General features: G+C 32.1%; 1 protein-coding gene across 1 annotated transcript in view; it reads left to right on the top strand.

Annotated features, from left to right (window-relative positions):
- The window catches only part of LOC143081959 (uncharacterized), a 46,982-nt gene extending 24,819 nt beyond the window's left edge, over positions 1–22,163 (top strand). The window contains exons 12-17 of the mRNA XM_076257583.1: positions 276–382; positions 1,921–2,038; positions 2,763–3,055; positions 5,522–5,701; positions 16,937–17,106; positions 21,984–22,163. Coding sequence (XP_076113698.1) covers positions 276–382; positions 1,921–2,038; positions 2,763–3,055; positions 5,522–5,701; positions 16,937–17,106; positions 21,984–22,079 — 964 coding nt within the window. The 3' untranslated portion in view covers positions 22,080–22,163. The remainder of the gene's footprint in view (positions 1–275; positions 383–1,920; positions 2,039–2,762; positions 3,056–5,521; positions 5,702–16,936; positions 17,107–21,983) is intronic.
- The last annotated feature ends 3,068 nt before the right edge of the window (positions 22,164–25,231 follow it).

Below are 25,231 nucleotides of genomic sequence, written 5' to 3'. Positions count from 1 at the left end.
TAGACAACCACTTTGAATTAAGGATTGATTCTTTATCATGTAAAGCCCCGGGTTTAGGTCTATTATTTACTTCTTTCAGTTACATACGCTTTTTAAATCTTGTTTATGATTTTTTGATTTTCCAAACATATTTTACGCCAACATCTCTGAAGAGACACTAACTGTTGATATCCATATCTGGTACATAAAATATTGTACCGTTTTTGATATGAAATAGAAGTAAGAATTGAAAAAAAAATCAACTTTTACCTTTTACTTTTTGAAATCTTTTGTAGTCCAAATCTCAGCTATAGAGATGTTATGCACTTATTGGTGTTGTCTTCAAACCCAAATCTGTCATTTAACCCAAACGATTTTAAAGAAAATGCAGTCGGCAAAAAAGGTAATTTCATTATATAATATGAGTATTATAGAAACACAGATTTGGTCTAAATTATATGGACCAGACTAACATTTAAATGAATATTCGGAATAACCTTGCCCAGTACATTTTTGAATAAGGCTTTTCTATGTTTTCCGGTTTTTAGATTACATTAAGATCAAATGTAGCTTTCATGTAATGCTTTCAATATGCTACTATGGACCAATTAATGAATTAAGTAAAAGCACTATTGCTATCATATTATAAATGAATACGACATACACAAAACTCTTACCCGCAAATGTGCCATTTACTTGGCGGATTGAAAAAAAACATGTAAGTGTCATAATATATGTAATAATTTGTATAAGTTATTCATATGAAAAAAAAGGTCGGATGCACTATTTTGTTTTAAATGGGAACTCTCAAAAGCAGAAAAAAAAATCAAGAGGGACTCTCCTTTGAAAAATAAAAGGGTATTGAATTTCAATTCATGTCATGGAAATAACATATCTGCTGTTAATTAAGAAATTATTGCGTGCAATTATTATTCAATAATTTAAAAATGGACAAAAAAGCGAGATTATTTATTGTAATTTTAGAAAAATCTGCATACAAATATATATCTCAGATATCAGAATACGAGTTCTTATCATTGCGATACTTTATCAGTGGCATTATAATGCATTAATAAAAACCTCGCAATAATTGCTGAAATGCAGTATGTCTATAGTAAACCATAATATATATTTACCTTTTGTATACCGGTATGGAGAACTATCAAACAAACTGTAAGAAAATTAATTCAGAAGGAACTCTCTTTTGGAATTTAAAAGGGTATTGAATTTTATTTCATTTGATGGAAAGAGGGACGAAAGATACCAAAGGGACAGTCAAACTCGTAAATCTAAAACAAACTGACAACGCCATGGCTAAAAATGAAAAAGACAAACAGAAAAACAATAGTACACATGACACAACATAGAAAACTAAAGAACAAACGGAAATGGCATTTACATTAAAAGTGACGATACTACCTTCGAAAGTGATCTGTCCTTTATTAAAACGTGATTTTGCTCTTTCGGTAACTATTCATGGGCATTTTTGTTATTTTCTATTTGGTCATAGTGTCTTATATTTCTCATGGACAGAACGTGATACTCTAAAACTATTCTACAATGACGTTACGTAATATTTTAGAAAGATCAGGTTTGTCTTGTACACATATATATAGTCTTGTTGATCAACTAAGTTCTCACTGTAAAAGTATCTGTCCTATGTTTCCTTAGTTGATTGTGTGTGATTTCGTATATAGAGCGATGTAAGCTTGGTGGAAGCACATCGTCGCGCTCATTATGGTGTACATGTGATTCCCTCTTTTATTTTATTGTTATCTTGATATGCTCTTTTTAATCGTCTTATTAGATTTTAACATCGGTAAACTACAATAATAAATTAATTCTTGAGTTTCTAGAGTTCATTAAGGCCCTATAATAAGAAACATGTTGTTCAAAACCAATATATGAAAGTAGTCTTACGTTTTCTTAATACAATTTCAGTGTCAAAAACATTTGGATTTGGACTATTAGATATTGGTAAGCTAGTAGATATGGCTGAAACTTGGCAAAATGTAAATGAACTAACGGTATGCAGATTCAGGTCCAATTTTTCCTGCAGGTAAATAAATAAATACATTACGAATATTCTAACCGATTCCTTTCAATAATTATGATTTTATCATTAACAAAATTATCACTAAACTCATCGGAGATACCAGCTTTGAAATTGTATATGCCTAACGTAAAGACTAATCAGTGACGCCTGAATACAAAAGTCAAAAAGGTCAAATAAAATCGACAAGGCGAGACAGAACAAATACAAAACTTTATAGTTATAGTTTTCGAAAAACAAATATACACCGAGAGATCCCAATTTATTTTTGGACGTTTAAGTTTTTCTTAGTTCGAAAATGCGACAGTATGATGATACACTTATCGTCATAGTTATAAAAGTTACAGTTGTTTTAATTTCATCATTGTTTTTGATATAAACATTTTGTGCTTTAGTTGCAAATAAGTCGCATATTAAGCAAATTTCAGATGACAAAGATATGGTTAACAACAGGGTATTGTGTTGTCTACAACAATCAGCAACGCCAATTCCGTTAGAGCTGATAAAATCTCAAAGACTATGACAACAGAAACAGAATTAAAAGTTTTACATGTAAATCAAATTTCACACATAATTTGATAAATTCACTTTTTTTTTATCAGAATGACAGCTATATTTTTCACTATTCGATTATGTTTACAAGGAATATATATTGAAAATAACATTTTTGTATACTATACTTTTAGCAATTGATATCTATTTGTACATATTTGTCATTATTCATTGATAGCCTATCGTCGAATCGTACGGAGAATGTCACTTTTGAAACTTGTAAGATTAATTCGTTAGAACATGTGGAGGTGTATTTCAAAGTCGAGTCTCCAAGGTCAGGACAACTAAAACTAGATCTTTTGTCTTCAAGTGGAACAATATCAAATATAATACCTGGAAGATTTTTAGACCTCAACAGAATGAACATGAATATGACTGTTATAACGGTTCATTTTTGGGGAGAATCATCAATTGGAAAATGGACATTAATGCCTGGGGATATAAGTGGAAATGATTTAATGCTTTCCAACGGTATGAATAAATTGAAATTAATATCCAAAGTTGAGATTATTTTTGATATAATATCTATCATGTCTATTGGGCATAGTATTCCGGTCAGCTTACGAAATTGTTTAAGCTAGACTAAAATTAATTTATAAAGGCCAACACCTTAATTTAAAACATTTTCTCTGGCTCGACACATTTGCATTATACACTTAACAAATCCTTTTAACGAAAAATCGATACCGAAACACGTTGAATAAAGGCAACTACTTATACAGATGACGAAGATTAAACTCTTTATTATTTATTAGAAGAAGGAGTGCTGTGTTTGTTTTTAGTTTTATAAGCAAAAATACAAATAAAAAACAGACAAACAAATCTTTAAATGATTAAAAAAAACCTGAATGTTTCCTAATAAACCTTTTAAACAATTGTTTTCGCCAGCATTTGAGAACGACTACGACAGGTAGGATGTGAGGGGTCGTCTCAAAAACAAATAATAGTATTGACCACTATTAATATTATTGCTTGGACTTATTTAATCGACAATGACACATCTTTCCAAGAGAGTCCAAATGACCAGATTGTTTTGATTTAGTATGAAGAAAAGTATAGCATGTATAGGCTTGAAAGCTTCAGCTGTCCTAATGAAATTTGGGAAATGATTTTTTTTTTTAAAAATAAAATGGATTGTATGCTCTTCAGCAACCAGATGGATGGGACTGATGAATTGTCTCTCCCTAAGGTTGTTCAGTCAAAAAAAAAAAAAAAATGATGACGATAAGGCGCCTTATATTATAATCGGAATATAATAAATTTATATCAAAAAAATGCTCAAATACTTTTAAAGACCCGTGTTTTGTCTTCCGATTCCGTGTCCGATTTAAATCATTTTTGATGTTATTGCTTTTTTGTGGCTTCCAGAATCAGGATTCAATCTCACAAAGCACACATTCAGAGTTACTTCACGTTCTTCTTTTTGTCGGGTAAGACCCCCTCCCCCCAAAAAAAAACCAGAGCAGGACTTTACGTCAAAGAGACTAGATATGTTGTTTTTAAAGACACGATCAAACAATTCGTTAGGACGACCATATAATTTGACTACAAACTCTTGCTTGGCACTGTCCAAAAAGACATGAAATAACTACAAGCTTTATAATAACTTACGAGTTGAAATACAAATTCATTACGCAGGTATGTACTGCTTAAATGTTGTTATTTTAGATCAAGAAGTCAATTACATGATATCCCAAAATTCTTTAAGGCAATACACCAAGGTGGAGATCGGTTGAAAAGCACCAACTAGACGTGTTAACATGCGCGTAACGGACGAACGGACAATCCAGTAATTATATTTCATAAATTTCGTAAATTTCATAAAGCATTAACAAATTAAATGGTATTGGCATGCGGCACAATTTTTGATGGAAAATTGCATAATCATAAAATCGAAGAGAAAGCTGATCATGATGGCGAATGGTTCAAGTAATTAATAATCAATTTCAACGTGCAATGTTAGGTAAATACATGTTATAAGAATATTGTATGACAAAGAAATATATTTATCTAATTTGAATTTTGTTATATCTTCTGTAGCGATATATTCAAGACACTATATAACCGCTAAATCAAATATAATCATGACGGTTTTTTTTTTGTTTTTGAGACGACTCGAGCTGTAAACTGTAAGTGGCATTAGTCGGTGTCGAGAGTTGTTAAAAAGGTCTAAGAAGACAATTATGAAAAGCTAACATGAGTGCGGACTGCAAATTTATGACAGGTGTATTCGATTATTTTTAGACATCAACATTAGCTTACAGTATGGTTCTATCACTACGACTACTAAGGACAATGTCAGGACTGGCTAATACTTCTTTGTTATGTGTTATATAATATCAATTAGTGGTTTGTCGTTGTAAAAACATAAATGTGTATGGGAAATCATTTGCTTGAAACGGTTTCTTAGTACATGCATGTTAAGAAGTAATTGAAACAGATGTCTTCGTTATGAGATTTGTTTAAAAATTAAGTTTAAAAAAAAAAATCTACATTGCTGATTGACTGTTATTCAACAAAGGTATCATCAGCTCAATAGTTCCTCTGTACTGACGTGATTTAGAAACCTAGAGTTAAACATACTTTGTAAAAGCAGACCGATATAGAATCGCCCAATATACTATTTTGATCTGAGCGTCACTGCTGAGTCTTATGTAGACGAAAGGCGCGTCTGGCGTATCAAATTATAAGCCTGGTACATTTGATAACTTTCAATGATATTTATGTATCCATGTCCTATTGCAATATATTGGTGTATAAACTGGACCAAGTCATTCACAAACATATCAGAAAAGTCCTTCTGACATTTATTTGTTTGTGAGTGAATTCGTCCAGTTTATACAGTGACACACAAATTTATTTCTTTAAAAAGCTTTTCAATCTTTTAATAGATAAAAATAAAACTAATTAAGTTATATTGAATATATAATATTTTAGGAACAACCTTAGAATGGGGTTTGACGTTTTATGGAACAAAAGATGCTTCTCCGTCATCCCCAATAATGTCAGAATCCTCTACTAAAGTATCATCCACACATTCTGCCACTATTTCGCCTCCAGTGTTTTCCTCTTTTACTTCTTCTAAAAGGCCGACGGGTGGACAAACCTCTCAACAAGGTGAGTAGTCTTAAATATATCCTCTCATCAATATTCTAATATCCATTTCCTGTGCAACATTCTAAAGATATACAGACAACAAACTCATATAACTGTGTAAACCCATCAAATTATATTTTGCTTACTTATGTGTTCGATTGTCTGATTTAAAGTTCGATCTGTAATGTAATACTCATCGGAACCTATTTCGAACATTCATATACTTTAACCTGACATTGAAGTAAAATCTATATGTTATTTCCGAGGTTTTTAAAGGATTAAAAATACCATATGTGCATATAAAGGAAATTATTCTTCTGTGATTTGTCAAAAAAAGAAAGGAATTTGGGATATGGATTGGTAGTTTTATTCCAGACGTATTGTTTATCTACTCTATTCAGTATGTAAATGTTTGAAATACTTTGATTGAACTGCCATCTATCTTTGTTATATTAGATTGAAATGGACTTCGTAGTGCATTCCAAAACAACATTGAACTATGTATATATCGAAAGAACTATCTTCAGTATCTTACCTGATTTTAGTTTTCATATGTCAAAAAGTAAACAAAACAATATATTCTCTGATATACAAATTACTTTTTGTTATCAAGTCATTTTATTGTAAAAACATAGTTATATTGATTTTGGTGGCAATTTATGTTACCGACATTCAAATATGTTATCTTTAGGTGGTATGTATTCATATCGACACTAATTGCGCCATTTTAATAGCAGACTTGTTTTTGTACTGTTATGAATCACAGTTTTTGACTAAACTCAGGAAATACTCGTCTTAATTACATTTAAATTATAAATTCAACAACACTTACCGTTAACTTGATGAAATGGTTTAGTTAACATAACAAATGATTGTTAATTTTCTGAATATACTGCCAAGATTAAGTCTCGGTTAATGTATAGAAAGGTATATAATATGAAACTTAGATCGAGGGGCTTGACCCCGAGCTCTTAGTTTCATATTATATACCTTTCTATACATTATCCAAATTAGCACATATTCCCAACTTGAGTAATCCAGTTATTAGTCTAATGACATGTTTTGGCTGACTAGATGTAGCTCATTTACGTAGTTTTGTAAATCTACTCACTATAATATCATTGAAAAAATGAGATTTCAAAAGGCCATTCACTTTAGATTAAAAAGAAGGTAGCTGCTGGTGTAAGTATGTTTATTGATATAAAGCGGTGTTTTACTATACATGTACTTATTTTCATGGTAAGATGACTAAATAAATTGACCAAAAGCAGACAATTCTTAAATTGCATCGAAAGCTTTACGTTCTTGAAAACATTTTATAATTTCACATAAAGGAGTAGGTCCGGTAAGGGCCGATTTAAGCCTCAAATTTCAAGTTCATCTAACGAATGTTTTTGGACACTTTTTAAACACTTAAGTGTCTATTTCAATTGATTCGATTAGTTTATGTGAAAGATTTTAACTGATTTAGTCATTAAAAACGCTCTGATTCAGGCTTAAATATGAAAAATCTGTAAAATATGCCAAATAACGTCACTTTTCAGATGGTTTTTGTTAAAAATGAAAGTGGCCGCATCCATGTTCATCCTCAACCTTAATATATGTTTTGTTTTATTATCAAAAACAACTTACATTTCAATATTATGAATGAACACGAATGCGGCCACTTTCATTCTAGACAGAAACCGTCTAAAAAATAACCAAAAGGCTATAATTTTTAAGATTTCAGTAATTAAGCATAACTTGTTGATGCTAGAAAGCGATATTTGTGCATTCTATTGTCAAAAAGAGCTCATATTTATGTAGCAGAAGCATTTTACTTTCAAAAATATAGCTTAAAGATTACATTTTCATAATTTTCTAAAACTGCTATAGTTTTGGGCCAAAAAGGGGTCTTACTGAACCTACTCCTTTAAAACTATATTAAAAATGCTTTGAATGAGTACAAACAGTTGGACCCCCTCCCATATCTTAAGTTGAAACAACTTTTAAAAATGCCTAAATCTGCCCCTGGTATGTACCCATAGGTAGTCTAGTGGATCAGTTACATGTATGAAATATTTGTCACTGAACATAAGGCAACCAATAATCGACCAATTTATGACGAAGTATATCAAATTGCTTAATAAATAATTTCCCTTTAAAAGATTCATGGTTGACTCTTTTTGTGTACAAAGTAATTGCATGGAAGATAAAAGATTACACATTTTAGATGGAATTGTACTTTAATCAAGGTATAAAGAACCATAATTGCTACTCTTTATTTTAATGAAAGACAATTTTAATGTCAAAAATGTTTTAAGATCAAAGATTGATTAGTAGGATGTTCAAAATCTGTTTGAAAAAGGATGTTCAAAATCTGTTTGAAAACTAATTACAAACTTGGAACACAGAATGTATTTCAAAATAGCCAAGAGCATATTTTTTGTCTCATATCTTGATAACGATACAATGAAATCTTACCCTTGTGGTCATTCATGCGTAGCTACTTAGTACACGGAAAAAGTATGTACTATGAAAAGTAGAAGGCAAATTCATGCAATTTGATTGGACGAGAAGTTGTAAGTATGTGCTAACGTCAAGGAACTAACTTTAAATAAATCTGTGAGCTGTTATATCTGTTCTTTCCTAGATTTATATATTTTGACTTTGCACACTTGCGATCAGACCAAATCGATGATCCCGATTGCTCACTTTCATTCGACCAATTAAGCGTAACAAACTCTTCATCTTGCCTGTTTAAGACTATCCCACCGCTATCCGACTGTTGATGACTTCTGGACATGGCATTTAGTGTTACCGTTGTACATCCGTCCGTCCATCCAAATAGCTTTGCCTCAACCAAATGTTATACATCTTGTACATAAAGCTTATTATAATAAAACACAGATCAAATTTGAATTTGTGTGTCGTTATATTTACCGTTCAGGAGTTAAGGCCATATATTACGTTATATACATACAAAAGGGAATTAGCTGTGTCTCATGTACACATTTCCATTTCGTTGGTTTTCATCCAAAAGTTGGCAGTGGCTGATGGATACGGCAACCACTATATGGGCATTATGAGAGACTGTTACAGGAGCTCAGCTCAGAGAATCCAAATGCCTATAAGGTCTTCCTTCGAGTGAATATTGATATATTATAGGAGTGTTTTTAAACCGAATGCACAAAATGGTGTATTACAAAAAAAATTACTAATATATCAGAGAAGTCTGCATTGACTGAAATTGACTGTCACCTTTCGCAGATGGCACTTTTTATCCAGAGCTCACGTATTCATTTTTAATGGCTAAACACTGTTTATTCCGAAAGTATGCGAATACGTAAGTATCGGAATATCATTCTAATCATCTGTATGACCCGACTTTTTAATCAAATTATGGAAAAATCACTCCCCTTTTTTTAAAGTCAAATGGTCGTTCCCTAACTGCTAGAAAAGTTGTTTGAAAATTTGATTTCTGTTCTACGTACTGAACATTTGAATGACATACAGTTTACAAGTGTGAACAAAGCTTATTTACAGGTAGCTAAACAAGGTGTATAGATGGGAACACATTTACTGTGAAACTAGTGCACATTACATTAAACCAAATATAAACATGTTTACTGTACACAGCGTTTGATTTGAACACGGCCTTATTCACATATATTTGACAAACAGTACGCTTTTATTTTTAAGATAACAAGGAAATAGGGATGGTAAAGTTTATGTATTGCTATCAAACATAAGTAATAATCCAGTGACAAATCTCATTTTGTGGTGTCATTTCCAAAAAAGAGCAATAAAACTACCTTTACATATCCACTATAAGGAAGTTTTTATAAACATTGGGTTCCTCCTCTTTATTGAGTTAGTGCAAGTCTCTCAAACTGCCCACAAAGTTGTCGTCTTGTCAGCCACTGCTCCACCTAGATTTCTCGGCGCCTGTTGATTTCTACAACATCTTCTTCGTCTTCTGTGCACTCTTCAAGCTCCGTCACAGCTATTAACATGTCTCTCTGAGCTCTGACAACCTTGACAACAAATCCAACTGCTTTATTTCTATTTAGATGTTTTAATTGTATGATTTTACTCGGACCTTCTACTGAATATAACAAAAAAACGGAGAATGTGTCCATGGAACACCAATAATGCCCAAGCTAGCATATATAACATTATACAGGGTCATGTAAGAACGTACGTGCGTATACGTACTAACGGACAAGGGTAACACTTAATGCCAACTCCGAAGCGGCAGGGAATGAAAATCGGACGTATTTATATTTAAAATGTGCATACCCGACCAATCCCGATTATCTCTACGACCCATATACGATCAGGTCGATCTGGTCTGGTCAAGATCAGGCTGAGATCGTGAATAGTTGAATTGGTCTAGCTATAGAGTAAAGATCGTGTTAAGATCGTGTATAGATCGTGAAATGATCGGAATTATCGAATAAGTATTCATTTTGTTGTCGGGATGGAGTCGTGATGGAGTCCTTAAGGAGTTGTGAATGTTCGAGTTAAGGTCGTGAACAGTCGGATGGAGGTCGGGTAGAAGTCATCAACAGGCCCGACCAAGAATTTGGTTGAGCTTGGTCGTGGAAACTTGGACAATCGGGATCATCGTGTTGATCTGATCGGCAGTATGAACCTAGCTTGACATGTCAAAAACTCTCGGGTAGAAATTCAGATCGATGACGACCAAGGTAGACTTCCCCGAACATTCTTGTCGATTGAGTCAGACCAGTCTCCCGATTGTTTCATCTGCCTAGATCGAGATTGGTCGAGTTGGTCTGATCGGCAGTGTGAACATAGAGTGAAGGTGCGTTGTGATGGATTGAATGACGCTAATCACAACAGCGACCAATAGAAATCACTACCTTGTGTCTCCGCAATTATCTCAATTATCCAATGGTTGAGAGGAGAGACGCGGATCGGAAACCTTAGCTAGCGAAGATGAGGTTAACACTTGCTGCCCGGCAATAAGAAGAACACTAAAACCTCATGATTGCATATGATGCATTCACATGAGACTTGTCCCCGGATTAGTACATCTGTAACGCAAAACGACGGGTATAACGTGTACTTGTTGGGTTTCGTGTTGCAAATTTTATAGTTTTCTTTGATGTGTCATATATGTTATATGGACTGCTGTTTGTCTTGTCGTCGTATTTCGTTTTTCTCTATGACTGTGTCGGTTTGTTTTCGACCTTTTGGTTTTATTTTTCCTCTGGTATCTTTGGCCTCTCTTTTTAACTTTGAATGAGTACAGCTAAACAGAAACTTGTAGCAGTTATGTCTACTCGTGTATAATCGAATAGAGGTCGAAAAGTAGTCGAATTTGGTCAAGCAGAGATTGGGAAATGGTAGAGTTGTTTTGGGGATAAAAAAATATAGTATTCGCGGTGATCTGGAAACGATCTGGAAACGGTCAAGATAATCTGGATCACACATGGCAATAATCGAGAATCGATACGATATAAGTGGAGGAATGATCGAAATGATCGAATACTGATCGGTAAAATATTTGTATTTCGACCAAACTCGATCTCTGCAGGATCATTTCTTGATCATTTTGATCGCTGCTTGAATTCCGGATCCCTCCTCGAGTGACAGGCTTCTCGATCCTTACTCAAAGGTTTTAGACATGTAAAAAATTTTTTAATAGATTTTCAGATCGATGACTACCCCAAACATTCATCTCGAACGAGTCTGACTAGTCTCCCGATCGCTTACTCTGTCTTGATCGGGGTTGATGGAGTTGGTAGTATGGATCTAGCTTAAACTCAACACTAGTCATGCTAAAATTTCGAGGGACGATTTGTGTGCCCTATTATTTATTTACTTTTTTTGGGGGGGGGGGGGGTGAAGTTCCGATGGCATCATCTTACTGTGTTTATATTTCGCCGTTCGGTCCCTATGCGCTTGTCTGTTGTGACGTTTTCTATTATAATGAACTTAATCTATGTATTACAGGTAAATTATAAAGCGAAGGAATTTGTTACCACTAATAACTTTGAACCTTTACTAAATTCTTCCATAGTTATAAAGATTTGGTTTGGAGTTTGTTTGTACTTGCACAAAACTTATTTCAAACGGAATATTTACGGAGATATCGTTTATCGTGCCCGGAAGATGATAAAAGATCCTGATAAACTTGTTGAACTTTTATATAAATTAATTCATAAAGGTAAATAAAGGCAACAGTAGTATACCGCTGTTCAAAACTCATAAATCCATGGACAAAAAACAAAATCGGGGTAACAAACTAAAACCGAGGGAAACGCATTAAATATAAGAGGAGAACAACGACACAACACCAAAACGCAACACACACAGAAACGGACCAAGCATCAGACAAAACTCCACGGGAATAATAGATATAACATGAAAACCAAATACATGAATTTGGGATAGACAAGTACCGTGCCACGTCTTATCTCAATATCTCAAAAATAAGAGAAAACACAAATGACTCAACGTTAAAATGCAACACACACAGAATCGAACAATAATTTAACAATGGCCATCTTCCTGACTTGGTACAGGACATTTTTAAAGGGGAATAAAAGTGGTGGGTTGAACCTGGTTTTGTGGCATGCCAAACCTCGCACTTTAATGGCAAAGTTAAAGATAACATTTACATGACAACATAATATTACAGGACTACAATACAAATAAATAGGAGAACATATTAGACAAAGAAAAACATGGTTAATAGATAACAAAAAGCATCAGGTTTAAAATTCAATACGCCAAATTCAATACGCCAATTCAACACTGCAATTAAAATTTTGAATATTGTTTTTTATTGGTAATAATATTGATTTTGAGATCAGCAAATCAAAAGCAAACAAAATATTATTGATTTATACATATGCAAATTCATAGATCTAATATCTGTCGATACATGAATCTTGGCAATGCAAAAGTCCTTTTCACTTCAGGTCAAGTAACAATCAATGGGCTATATAAAGGCAACAGTAGTATACCGCTGTTCAAAACTCATAAATCCATGGACAAAAAACTAAATCGGGGTAACAAGCTAAAACCGAGGGAAACGCATTAAATATAAGAGAAGAACAACGACACAACACCGAAACGCAACACACACACAGAAACGGACCAAGCATCAGACAAAACACCACGAGAATAACAAATATAACATGAAAACCAAATACATGAATTTGGGACAGACAAGTACCTTGCCACGTCTTATCTCAATATCTTCTGCATTTTCATGCAACTTTGGCTCGTTGAATTACTTCAGCAAATCGAAAAAAATAATGCATTTTTCTCTTTTATTATCTGAAATTTTACAGATTGATTTCTTTCAATATGACTGAATATTTGTGTTTAAAGCACATAAAATCGGCGAAAAACTTTCCAAAATTTGTCTTAAAATCGTCAAATCTCTTATCCTACTACATAGATTTTTCTTAAAAAAACTATATCATGTATATGTTGTTGATACATAAATTATTGTTTTAATGATAAAGAATAATCATACGTTCACCAACTTTTTTTTTGTCTTATTATTAATTTGTTACCTTTTTTGTAGTGAAAAAAACGTAAAAAATCAACGGTTTACGGCCTTCAACGCGATGACGCTATGATTATTTCGACGTGTTTTTTTTTCATTTCCCAAATACACAACTTAGAATGATGTTTACCTTAAAAACTAAGTCGGTGATCCTATCATTATTTTGTATCTTAAAACACAAATGAATCTATCAACAACACATAGGTTTTAAAAAAAAATCTATGGAATAGACTTCAAAATTTGACGATTCCTAGCAAAAATTTAGAAGTTTTATTTGGAACCGATTGTCGATTTTATCTGCTTCCTATAAACATGTTCACCCATGTTGTAAGAATTCAATCAGTAATATTCTCAATAATTAATGAGATAAATGCATTATGTTTTCGCTTTTAAGTTAAAGTTCATCCATCCATAGTTGTATTCAAAATTTTACCGAAGTATGTAACATAGCACATTTACTGTTACTTGACCTTAATCCATTGGTTGTTGAATGTGTACTGATTGATATGCATGATTTTTGTATTAGATGCTAGTGGCTTTGAACTATCTGTCAGCTACTGCGAGTACTCTCAGATCTGTACTTTATGTTTTTGTTTGTTTGTTGGATGTACAACTACAACACCACTTCCACTGTGTGTTTTTGTTAAATATAAAAAACAATGATTTCTACGTGCAATTGTATTATTTACAATTCAAATAGCATTAAGTAATTATGCCAAAGCTACTTTTCCTTGCCAATGGCATTCTTGCCTGTATGCGTAGGGTGACATTTCACTCCATACGGTACCATTGCTTTTATTGGGTCCTGGGTCATTCCGATGTGTCTACGATGTTTTTAAAAAGCTCTAGATCTCCAATATCGTAACAAGACAGGAGTGCATTATATCACCAGACAACTGAGAAAATCAAACGAGTGTCCTTGCCGGTTACGTCATTTATTTTTTAACAACAAAAACACGTATTAGTATAAAAATTCTGAATATTGCACTGCTACATGTAATGCTAATTATATAAAGTTTCAAAATAACTGTGATCCTCCCTTTCATGGTTAAGTTTCTCTTTTTCCAATTAAGAATAATTTTTACTGATTTTTCTAAAAGTTTTTCAGCATTTAATCTTTGACACTCTTTTTTTTATTATGACCAAAATATATACCTTGGCTCTTTACATGTATATTTGTCCAGTTAATATTTTCATGTTTATCTTTGCAGTTCTTTTGCTTCCCAAGCCAAACACCTTCAAATTTAGCTCTGTTTAATTTCAAACCTGACAATGTCTCAAATGTTTCAATCATATTAAGTGCTTTTGAAATGTCTTGTTTTGTTCTAAGAAAAAAGAGTGGTAATATCTGTTGGCTAATTTTTTTATGTGTGAGTTTTGCCATCAAGTTAAATTTCAAAGCCTTTGAGGTCATGATCTTGTCTGATTCTACATGCTAAAATTTCAACAGCAATTACAAAAATTATCGCACTGCATTGGCATCCTTGCATAATCCAACGAAAAATGCTTATAGGTTTTGAAATCAAACCATTGTTTATAACTGAGCTTTTAATATCAGTAGATTGAACTTTAATTCATTTCATCATTGAATTTTTGAATGCAAATTTTTTAAAGGTTAAAAACATGAAATATGCTAAGGGATCAAAGGCTTTTGAGAATTTTAAAAAAGAAGAGCTCCCTCTATGTTGAATTTTTCTGCGAAATCAATGATATCTTGAAGTTGTCTAATGTTATATCCAATATATCAACTTTTTACATACCCGTATTGATCCCCATGAAAAATTTGGTAATATTTTACTTATTCTTTGTGCTTATGACTGAGCTACAATCTTTGTATCTACATTTAATAATGTTATTGGCCTTTCTTATCTACAGATAGTGGGTCATTTTTTTTTATGTAGAAGGGAAATAACTCCTATTTTCATTATTTATTCATAATATTCCATTTTAGCCACCGACTTAACCATAGATAAAGAATATTTAAACCAGTTTAAAAAAAATGATATATGAATTTTTATGGAATAACAAAACATAAAAAGTAAAACGCTCTGTACTAAGTTACGACAAATTAAATGGGGGAGTAAAAATATTAATTTAGAGAAATACATAGAAACAATAAAAATAGGTTGGAAAAAAAGATTAAATGCAGAGCAATTCTTAAATTGGACTGTAATAACAAAACTTTATTTAAACAAATTTGGAAACAATCTTTTGATATTGCAAATGAATCTTGATAGTATAAATTCAATACCAGATATAAAAAAATTACCAGAGTGTTATCTTGATATAATCAAAGTTTGGATTAAGAATAAAAATAATAATAATAATAATAAATACCCCAAAAAACTTCAGAGTAATCCGCTAACAAGTTATTTGGGGACATCAGTGGACAAAATTTCAAGAAAAAAACATTATTATTCCAAAACTGGATAGATAGCAACATAATGTACATAAATGATATCATAGATGAATCTGGAAATATAACAGAAAGGTTTATTAGACAAAAGCTAAATAAAAAAACAAACTGGATTACTGTATTTTTAAAATTAGAAAAAGCTTTACCAAAAGAATGGGTTAAAATATTAGGTGAAAAATGTTCAAGAATAACTAAGGTACTAACAGATAATGTTGTGTATGTTTATGTCAAAGATAACATTTAACAAAATATAAATAAATTAGAAACAAGTAAAATATACAAAATACTATTAGAACAAGATAAAGAAGTACGAATTGGCTTTTACAAATGGAAGCGACTATTTAATTTTGAGAATAAAGAAATAAAGCTCAAAACATACTAAAATTTGTTCATAATTATTTGAAAGAACTATGAAATTCCGAAAATAACGCCAGATGATATAAAACTTTAAAATAATAAGAATTTTTTTTGTATTATTTATCTATTGATGTAATATTTTTATAAACGACAAACAATATGCAGTTTGTCTACCGGAAGAATCCCTGAACTTCTGGTACTAATGAAACAGGGACCTTCACTGAGATAGCTGTGTCAGTGGAGTAATTGTTAACAGCGAGCAATACTGTTGTTGAATAAAAAAAAAGTTTCAAAAGTAAGCAAATTATTACTCTTTATCCTGTCGACTTTTACGTCAGTTTAAAGTAAAACAATTGATTTCTTGTGTAACAGTTCAGTAAGATATTTTGGAAGCTATCTCTCCAGGTGGACATTTTGCCATTCACTCGTGATACCACATCGAAAAATGAAAAAAAAAGGTTTTTACTGTAGTTTTGACTAGTGATAAAATTTACTGTGTGAAACTGCTTATTTCATTTTGTTAATCTTGTTATAATCACATTTTTTATAGATCTATAATAAAATTACCTTAGGTAGTGTTTTTTCAATGACGTGAAAACTAGAAGTAAACCTGTTAATTACCCCGACCATACCCGTAAGGTCGGACCATACGCGTATGGTCCAAATACTCATATGGCCCGGAACAGTTACATTTTTCTTTGTTCATCTTTTTTGTATATAAATTAGGCCGTTCGTTTTCTAGTTTGAACTATTTTATATTTGCCTTTCAGAGCCTTTTATAGTTGACTTTGCAGTATGGGCTTTGATCATTGTTGAAGGCCGTAAGGTAACCTACAGTTGTAAACTTCTTGGTCGTGTGGTCTCTTGTGAAGAGATGTCTCATTGGCAATAATAACACCTACATTTCTTATATATTAAATTATGTACAGAAAATTCAATATTGTTGCTTTTACAGATATGTCGTCCGGTGGAGATTGTGAAGACATGCCATTACAGGATTCTCCTGAAGAAACGCATGTTGAAATTATAGCCACAGTCGTATCAATTGTATGCACAGTTATTGCAGTACTACTAGTGTTTGCTGTTTTGCTTCACCGACGAAAACAGATTTACAGAATGGCTACTGTATGTATATTCTAGTGTGTTAATTGTAAATATAAAGACAATAACTGTTTAGTGTCTTTAAATATCAGCTGTATTTGTACGAGGCTAAGAAACAGGTGTAATGCGAGCTTTAGCGAGCTACTACTCCTGTTTTGAGCCGAGACTGAAACTAACCGCCACGAAAGAGCCTAAATGCGATGCTTAAAAGTGGCATTATAACACCAAAAATACAAAAAAATCAAATCAAATACAGCTGATATTTAAAGACACTAAAAGATAGTTATTGTCTTTATCCTGCAATTAGTTCTGTATATTATTTGTGCTTTGAAAGACAAAAAACCTCACATTTTTTGTATTTATTTTCGATTTGAAATCCCTTAAATCCCGCGTAGTAATATTGATATCACACATTCAGCTGAAAACGGGTTCTGTTAAAGAATATCGAATGGTATTAAAACAATAATACATCGCTCAAGGTGAATAATTATCTATTTTAACGAAACAACTAATTTCAACAGTAGAAACAAATATCAAAATAGTGTCCAATTTAAACAGAAGTGTACGAATTGCCCTACTCTAAGAATTTTGAACTGAACATGACATTCAATAACTTGCACGCTTAACTTGCCATGGTAGATTTTGTTTCACAATCATATACATTCAGAAAGAATAAATAAATTTATGCACCCACCGAACACACGGCTGAATTATATATTACTGAAAAGAGAAATTGTAAACTTTCTGATTAATGATGTCGTAATCATGAGAAGTGGTCGGAATTTTGCATAATTGAGGTCAAAGGTCAACAATTATATATTTCCAAATACCGTCCTAGCTGTTTTTTTTGGCTAACATTCAGAAATGAAAAATACATTAATAAGTCTGAGGACATTTTTTAATTCAGTAGATATGTCGCCTGTATAAAATACTTGTTTCTACAAAACCAACGTTATTTTTAAACGTTAAATTGACGTTTTTTTCTTAGATCAGACATTTTGTTCATTTATGACTTCATTTAGTTTCCAACATTGATACAACTATGGCCCTGAACTTTGGTACTTATTTTTGTTCATGAACATGTAGCTCAAACACGACTTCTTACTATGCAAAACTTTAGAGTCAAGTAAAGAGATGTTAACCTTAATTTCATTGATTTCGGGTCCACTGTCTATTTTGTATTTGACGTTCGTTATGTCATAATTCTCCTATCAGAAGAAACAGAAATAGCTTTTGATGTCAAACTTAACAGAAAATGTAGATAATGACTAAAGGTAAAAATAAGTTTTGTAAAGTAATAAGCATGTTTAAGACGCAAATAGGTCAGATAATCATCATCATCATCAGCCTCTGTCAGATGCACGTGTTTATTTATATTTACACAAAAGTCAGATGCTTAACATTGACAAAGTTAAGTACAGGATAAACTCTTTTTAAAGCGCATACATCCCTTTCTGCAAACAGTTTTCCTTTTCATGTGTACACTTAACCTTGACGGAAATCAGAAGAAATTAGACCTTCAAATAATACCGGTTCAGGACCCTAGTTTCTATCTGTCCGATCAAACTGTAGAGTCGATCCGATAGCCGACCTGGCGGTATGTGCATTCATCCAAACTTTGGTTTGGTATTAAGACATAAAGACGTGATGTTTAAACTATGCTTCACAAGGGAGGAGTCGGACCTTGCTGGGATCGTAACAGGTGGCTAATTCAACCTGGAACTTGTTCAGATTGTTATGGCAGCGTTTTGACTTTCCTTTTGGGCTATACAGCTTTGTTATGAGGTATATCGAATTATTTATATCAAAAAGAGAAACCTGGGACAAGTAATTGAACTGTTCGCCTCTTTCAATCAGTGCATTTAGCATTGATTTTTTTGGATATACCAATACTTCCAGTGGAAATTTAACACTTATATGTATAGAAGTTGTAATAAAACCCAGACTGAGTATGATGGAGCTTTACAAATTACTAAAACAGGATAGCATATCACTATTGATTTCTTTCGATGGCGGGGCTGAAGGCACTTGTTTTGATTATTAAGATTGAGAATGGAATTGAGGAATGTGTCAAAGAGACCCGACCATAGAACAGACAACAACATGAGGTCACCAATAGGTCTTAAATGCAGCGAAAAATGCCCGCACCCGGAGGCGCTTTTCAGCTGGCCCCTTAAGAAATAGATATATAATAGTTTAGTTACAATGGAAGACATACTAAACTCCGAATTATACAAAAGAAACTGAAATAAAACATAATACAAGACCAACAAAGGCCAGATGCTCCTGTATTGGGACAGGTGCAAAATTTCGGCGGGGTTAAAAATATTTATGATACTTCAACCCCCTCTCTATACCTCTAGTCAATACATAAAAGTAAACGCACATTAAAATTCAGTCCTAGAGAAGTCCGAGTCCGATTTCAGAAGATCTATTAAATGGTACACAGTTCATCAAAGACATGTTTTGGTCTTTCCTGCCCTGGTATCAAATTTATCTGTCCGACTATCTTTTAACTTGATAAGTCATGCGTCATTAATGAGTCATTAATAGACAAAACGCACGTTTTGTGCAAATACAAAATTTCATTCCTGGGACCGATGTTGAGTTTATTAACAGCCAATGACTCGGGCCGATGCCATTGCTGGCGGCGTTTTTATGCTCCGAAGTTTAATTTCAGCAGCCAATAAGTCAGCACGAATGTGTTGACATGATGATCATTGATATGGTCATAATTATAAATCAACTATTTACAAAACTTAGATTAAAAAAAAAAATTGGCTTTTCTATCTCATGAATAGATTACCTCAGCTGTTTTCGGTAAAAATTTTCGGAACTTTTGGTCCTCAATACTCTTCAACTTTGGACTTTATTTACGCCTTTTTTTTTTTTTTTTTTTTTTAACTTTTTGTGTATTCAAGCGTCAATTATGAATTTTTTGAAACGTTCATCTTGCGCAAATATGCAGGAATATCATTATGATGGAGTTGTGGATATAGCTGAGATTGTGGTACATGAAAGTATGCAAGTGCTATCGATTTTCTCGTCCGTTTCTATAAATTCTTGTTTATAACAAGTAAGATTTTGTTAGCTTGAGTACGATTACAACAAGATCTACGGTATTTTATCTGAACATTTTTATGCTTTAAGCTTGACAAGAAATGCATTTTCAGGTAAATCAAAGGACGATTTCCCTCTTTTGAATTGGCACTTGTTGGGTCAAGGTTTTAAGAACTACCTAACTGTGACATTTTCCGGAAATTTTTCCCAACAGTTCCGGAATATGTTTAGACGAATATGAAAACAATTTTTACCATGATGAATAATATTGTTCCTATCCTATCTAGATGTTCCAAATATAAAAAAATAATGAAATTAACAAAAAAGCACTTATAAAATAATGTAAAGATAGATATAAACACTTACACATGTTAAAATGAAACAAAAAAAAACCCATTGCAATGGCTTGCACAAGGAAATAACTGATCCGAATGAGAACTTAAAAGAATTAAACTGATTGATGCATCTTATTTAAACTAAATAAATCTTGTAAATAGAATAGGAAATGTTACAAATGAAAGTTGTTGTGTAAAGTAAATATTGAAGTATATATTTATGCCAAATACACACAGCTGAAGTGTATTAATATCATCCTGTTATTGAAGGAAAAAGGTTGAAAATCTTGTTTACCACAATTTCTGCAGTAAAACGGTTTTTAAAATGTTGATGTTAAATATTTCTAAAATAATTATTGTCTATTTTCATCGTCGGTGTTACATTCTAACATTTGCATATTAAAAAATAGCCGTTATAATGTAATTAGTAATACTAATTACCATTTGAATGTTTCAGTTAGTTTTTTTTTACACTACACAACGCCCTAAAAAGCTTCTTTTACAGAAATTCGACCATACGATTTTCTTACGGCATATTTATAATGTAAGTTTATCATGTATTCTTTCATTAAAAAAAATCAAGGTTTGTTGTCCTTGGTTGCAAAAAACTCCTTACCTTAGCGTCTTTTCAGATTTTGCCGCTGCACTAATAGTAAGACACCCAATTACAGGAAAATTACTTATAACGGAGTGTCTTATATTGATGAATGTTTTTCCGACGTAGTCTGTATACTAGTGGTTTCAGTTTGTGCCCTTAGAACTTTAGAACGCTTAACTATGGCAACAGAATACGCATGCTCAAATATTATTTCTGTGATTGGACAAAATGCTGTCATGGTGGGTGATTTGGTTGTGTTTGAAAAAACGTTTCGCTAATTATATCGTGATGGAATGCAAGTGAAAAACTATAAATATTTGAACTAGATTTTACAAAGATTTATATTTTTATTAAAATAATTGTTTCTCCTATAGCTTTGTGCATCCATGACCATGATGACAGCTGTTTATTCGGGACAATTTTATAATTTTTAATGTAAATTTTGTTATACGAATGTTCATTACTTTTACCTACGCATGTGAGATTTCCGCGGAGTTTTTGTGCATGTAAACAGAAAGTTTTCGAAATGATAGTTTTAAACATATACTCAAATGTAAATACGTCGGATAACTTTTTCAGAGATAGTTTTTGTTTTCTTTTAAATTTCAGTTCAATAAATATGTAAGAATATTCTTCAAATGTTAAGTTACTCTTCAGATAGTAATTAATACCTTTTACAAACTATGAAACCGTACGAACTTGGGTAACCAATTCGGAGAAATATTTAAGACTATTGTTATTTTGAAAAGCCTTAAGCGTTCTTTATATTGGTCAATCCAGAAACACGTTCCGGACGAATTTATTCAATAAAGTACGCGCGTGTTGTTTTCTTTCTTTTATGAATATTTTGAATGTGTGGCCGTAGTTCTATGTCAGAAAATAAATCACATTACCTTCATATATTGCAGAAAAAATCATGTAGTAAAAAAATTGATACAGCTGAAAACGAAGGAGACCCCTGTGAATTCATATCAAGAAATGGGTCAAGATCAACATGTGTATGATATGCAAATGATATTTAAAAAAACTACAGATGACATATAGTACTTTACAATGTAAATTAAAGCTACTATAAATTCAGAAATTATTGCAATGCTTTTATTATTGCGAAAAATGCGACAGGGTTATAGCTAATATAATTGAAAGTCGTATTTTGAATCTTTCAATGTATTAAACAGGTTTTTTTTTCAAAACCGCAAAATATAAAATCGGATTTTAGTATGAAATGAAAAAATTACAAAAATGAATTCATACAAAAATTTCCGAATTTACAGTGTAACATATTGTTTAGGTGTTGATATATAACTTTTATCACTGTATGTCCTTTTTCACTAAAGTTTCAAGAACTTAAAGGTGTTATTCAGACATTCAACATTGAGACTTTTTTTCTATAAACTAAAAAACAATAAAAATAATACAGATTTTCTAACTAGCTGTTCAAAAAAGGAAAATCACCCGTTATAAAAGAGAGGCAAAAGATACCATTGGGACTTTCAAACACAAAAGAAATAAATAAACTGACAAAGCCGTGGTTAAAAAAGTAAAAGACAAACTATAGAACACAAAACACAACACAGAAAGCTAATTATAAAGACAATGAGTAATACTCATACTATGAAGACCACGATTGGCTAAAATTCAAACGAAGTACTGAGCAGCCTAATTTCCTGAACAGGAAAGTAAAGCAAACAGCAAAGATAATAGACAGCAATCAAGCATAAACACATAACATACTCCTGACTGTACATTGTCACACGAAGGAAGCGACGTGGTAAACATTTGCGATCACTGGTGTAACAGAAAAACATTATCAAATTTCAGTTCAAAAGACCACATCCCGTCATTGTCTTACTGTTCTGTGATAATTTTGTATATTTGCTAATATGCTTTGTCTATACGCCTTTATGTGTTTCTTTGTTATAAAACAAACAGACGTAACAGTCTACACTGACGAAGCAACACGAATCCCACCTAAAACTCAGGTTTCTATCAGGTGAATAGAAAAAAAACTATTGCAGGATTTTTGAACAGTTTGGAGATATATATATACTAAGCATACAACCGCTGCTGGAATATTTCGACATATAAATAAAGAGTTCACAATTGAGAAGCTGAACTGATTTTGTTTTGCCGTAAACATGATAACATTTTGTTTTAACCGACCTTCATTATCAATTTCTAGATACAACTCAAGATTTGAGGCATGACTCAGCATGACGCAGCAAAAATAAAATAAAACAGTAATGCGACCGTCGCGTTATGAAAGAACATAATGAAAGGAAAATTACGGGTTTACGGGAAAACATTTTGGAGGCACTCAAGGGATAAGATCAGTTGATTTTGCATACCAACAAACCACCGTCAATCTATTTTGATATTGTTTTAAAACATTTTTGAGTATTTGTTGTTATACAATTCAGCCTTTGACAGTATATTATCTATAACCCGATAAATCAAACGTTTTTAGGTTTTGTCAAATTTTGATTTTGTTCGTAATTCTATGTCAGTTAATAACATCAAATTATCTTTATATATTGCTACAATGTCTAATTTTTGATATATAACTTAAAGGTAATACACATCACTTTCATTCGGATACCGTTTTAAAACTAGGTGTCATTTTGTTTATTTTCTTTGGTTACATCTTCTGACATTAGACTCGGACTTCTCTTGAACTGAATTTTAATGTGCGTATTTTTTGTTATGCGTTTACTTTTCTACATTGGTTAGAGGTATAGGGGGAGGGTTGAGATCTCACAAACATGTTTAACCCCGCTGCATTTTTGCGTCTGTCCCAAGTCAGGAGCCTCTGGCCTTTGTTAGTCTTGTATTATTTTAGTTTTAGTTTCTTGTGTACAATTTCGAAATTAGTATGGCGTTCATTATCACTGAACTAGTATATATTTGTTTAGGGACCAGCTGAAGGACGCCTCCGGGTGCGGAAATTTCTCACTACATTGAGGACCTGTTGGTGACCTTCTGCTGTTGTTTTTTTATTTGGACAGGTTGTTGTCTCTTTGACACATTCCCCATTTCCATTCTCAATTTTATGTAATAACTAGTCGATAGGGAACAACACGAATGAATATAAAACGTCAAACAATTCTTAAACAAAATCCGATTATCTCTTTTAAAACATTTGGTGTTAATTCATTACTTTATTGCAGCTATTACCAAACCTCCTAACTGTTCATTGAACTGTGATTCTCCTGACAAAAAAACATAAAACAAGCAATATAGTATATTTTAGCTTTTCATCTGGCATAATTCTAAACGGTGGGCATCTAAATTTGAATATCGTTGATTCATTAAATGAATGTAGAATATTAACACATGTCAAATGTTTAAGTAGTCGTTTTATCATTTTCAAAACTTTGAGTAAAAAATTACAACATCATTATTTTACTACTAAATAATATATATGATTATTCATTTAAATGGTAAATGGTGATTTTCTCCATTTTGTATTCTAAAAAATATAACAATCCTTGCAACCATCATCACACATAAAAAAGTAAAAACCATAGAAGAATAATAAATTCAGTTACCTTTTGGACTTATGAGTTTAAATCTAGTTCTGAAGTGTTTTGAGTCTTTTTTTAATGTAAATTGAATTTCTGCCTATGGTAATTCAAGTTTCAGATTCAATTTAGTATAAATTAAGAAGAAAGCAAAGGGGCTATTCAAAGCTTATTTAAAGACAGTATTTTCTAAAGATAAAACGAAAATATAAGCAACAGCTAAAATACACTACAACGAAAACCTGAACATTGAATAAAACTTTTTTCACTAAGTACCTTTGTTGAACGCATATGCTACAAAAGGGCTGGTATTTCCGACTTATTTGTGACAATAGCGGTGCAACTAAATTAAATCTGGTAGGACTCATGCCTTTACTTTGTTTGTTTAGCTTAGAGACTTTCAAAGAAATAATCAAATTCATTTACATTCGACCAAAATGGAAGAGAAAATAAACTTTCGTATTTCATGCATGGTTATTCTCAATTCATGAATCACTATCGAACTTCCAAGGAACATATCATTTTACCTTTATTTATCTAAATCTTTCGAAATATTTGGTCGTCAATGCATTTCAAATTATTAATTATTTAACCTATTTTATAGCAGATCATGTGTACATTTTATATTAAAAACA

Source organism: Mytilus galloprovincialis, chromosome 7, assembly GCF_965363235.1.
Source record: "Mytilus galloprovincialis chromosome 7, xbMytGall1.hap1.1, whole genome shotgun sequence".
In the NCBI taxonomy this organism is placed as follows: domain Eukaryota; kingdom Metazoa; phylum Mollusca; class Bivalvia; order Mytilida; family Mytilidae; genus Mytilus; species Mytilus galloprovincialis.
The sequence above is the reverse complement of the archived record's forward strand: the minus strand, read 5'-3'. Positions and strand labels throughout refer to the sequence as shown.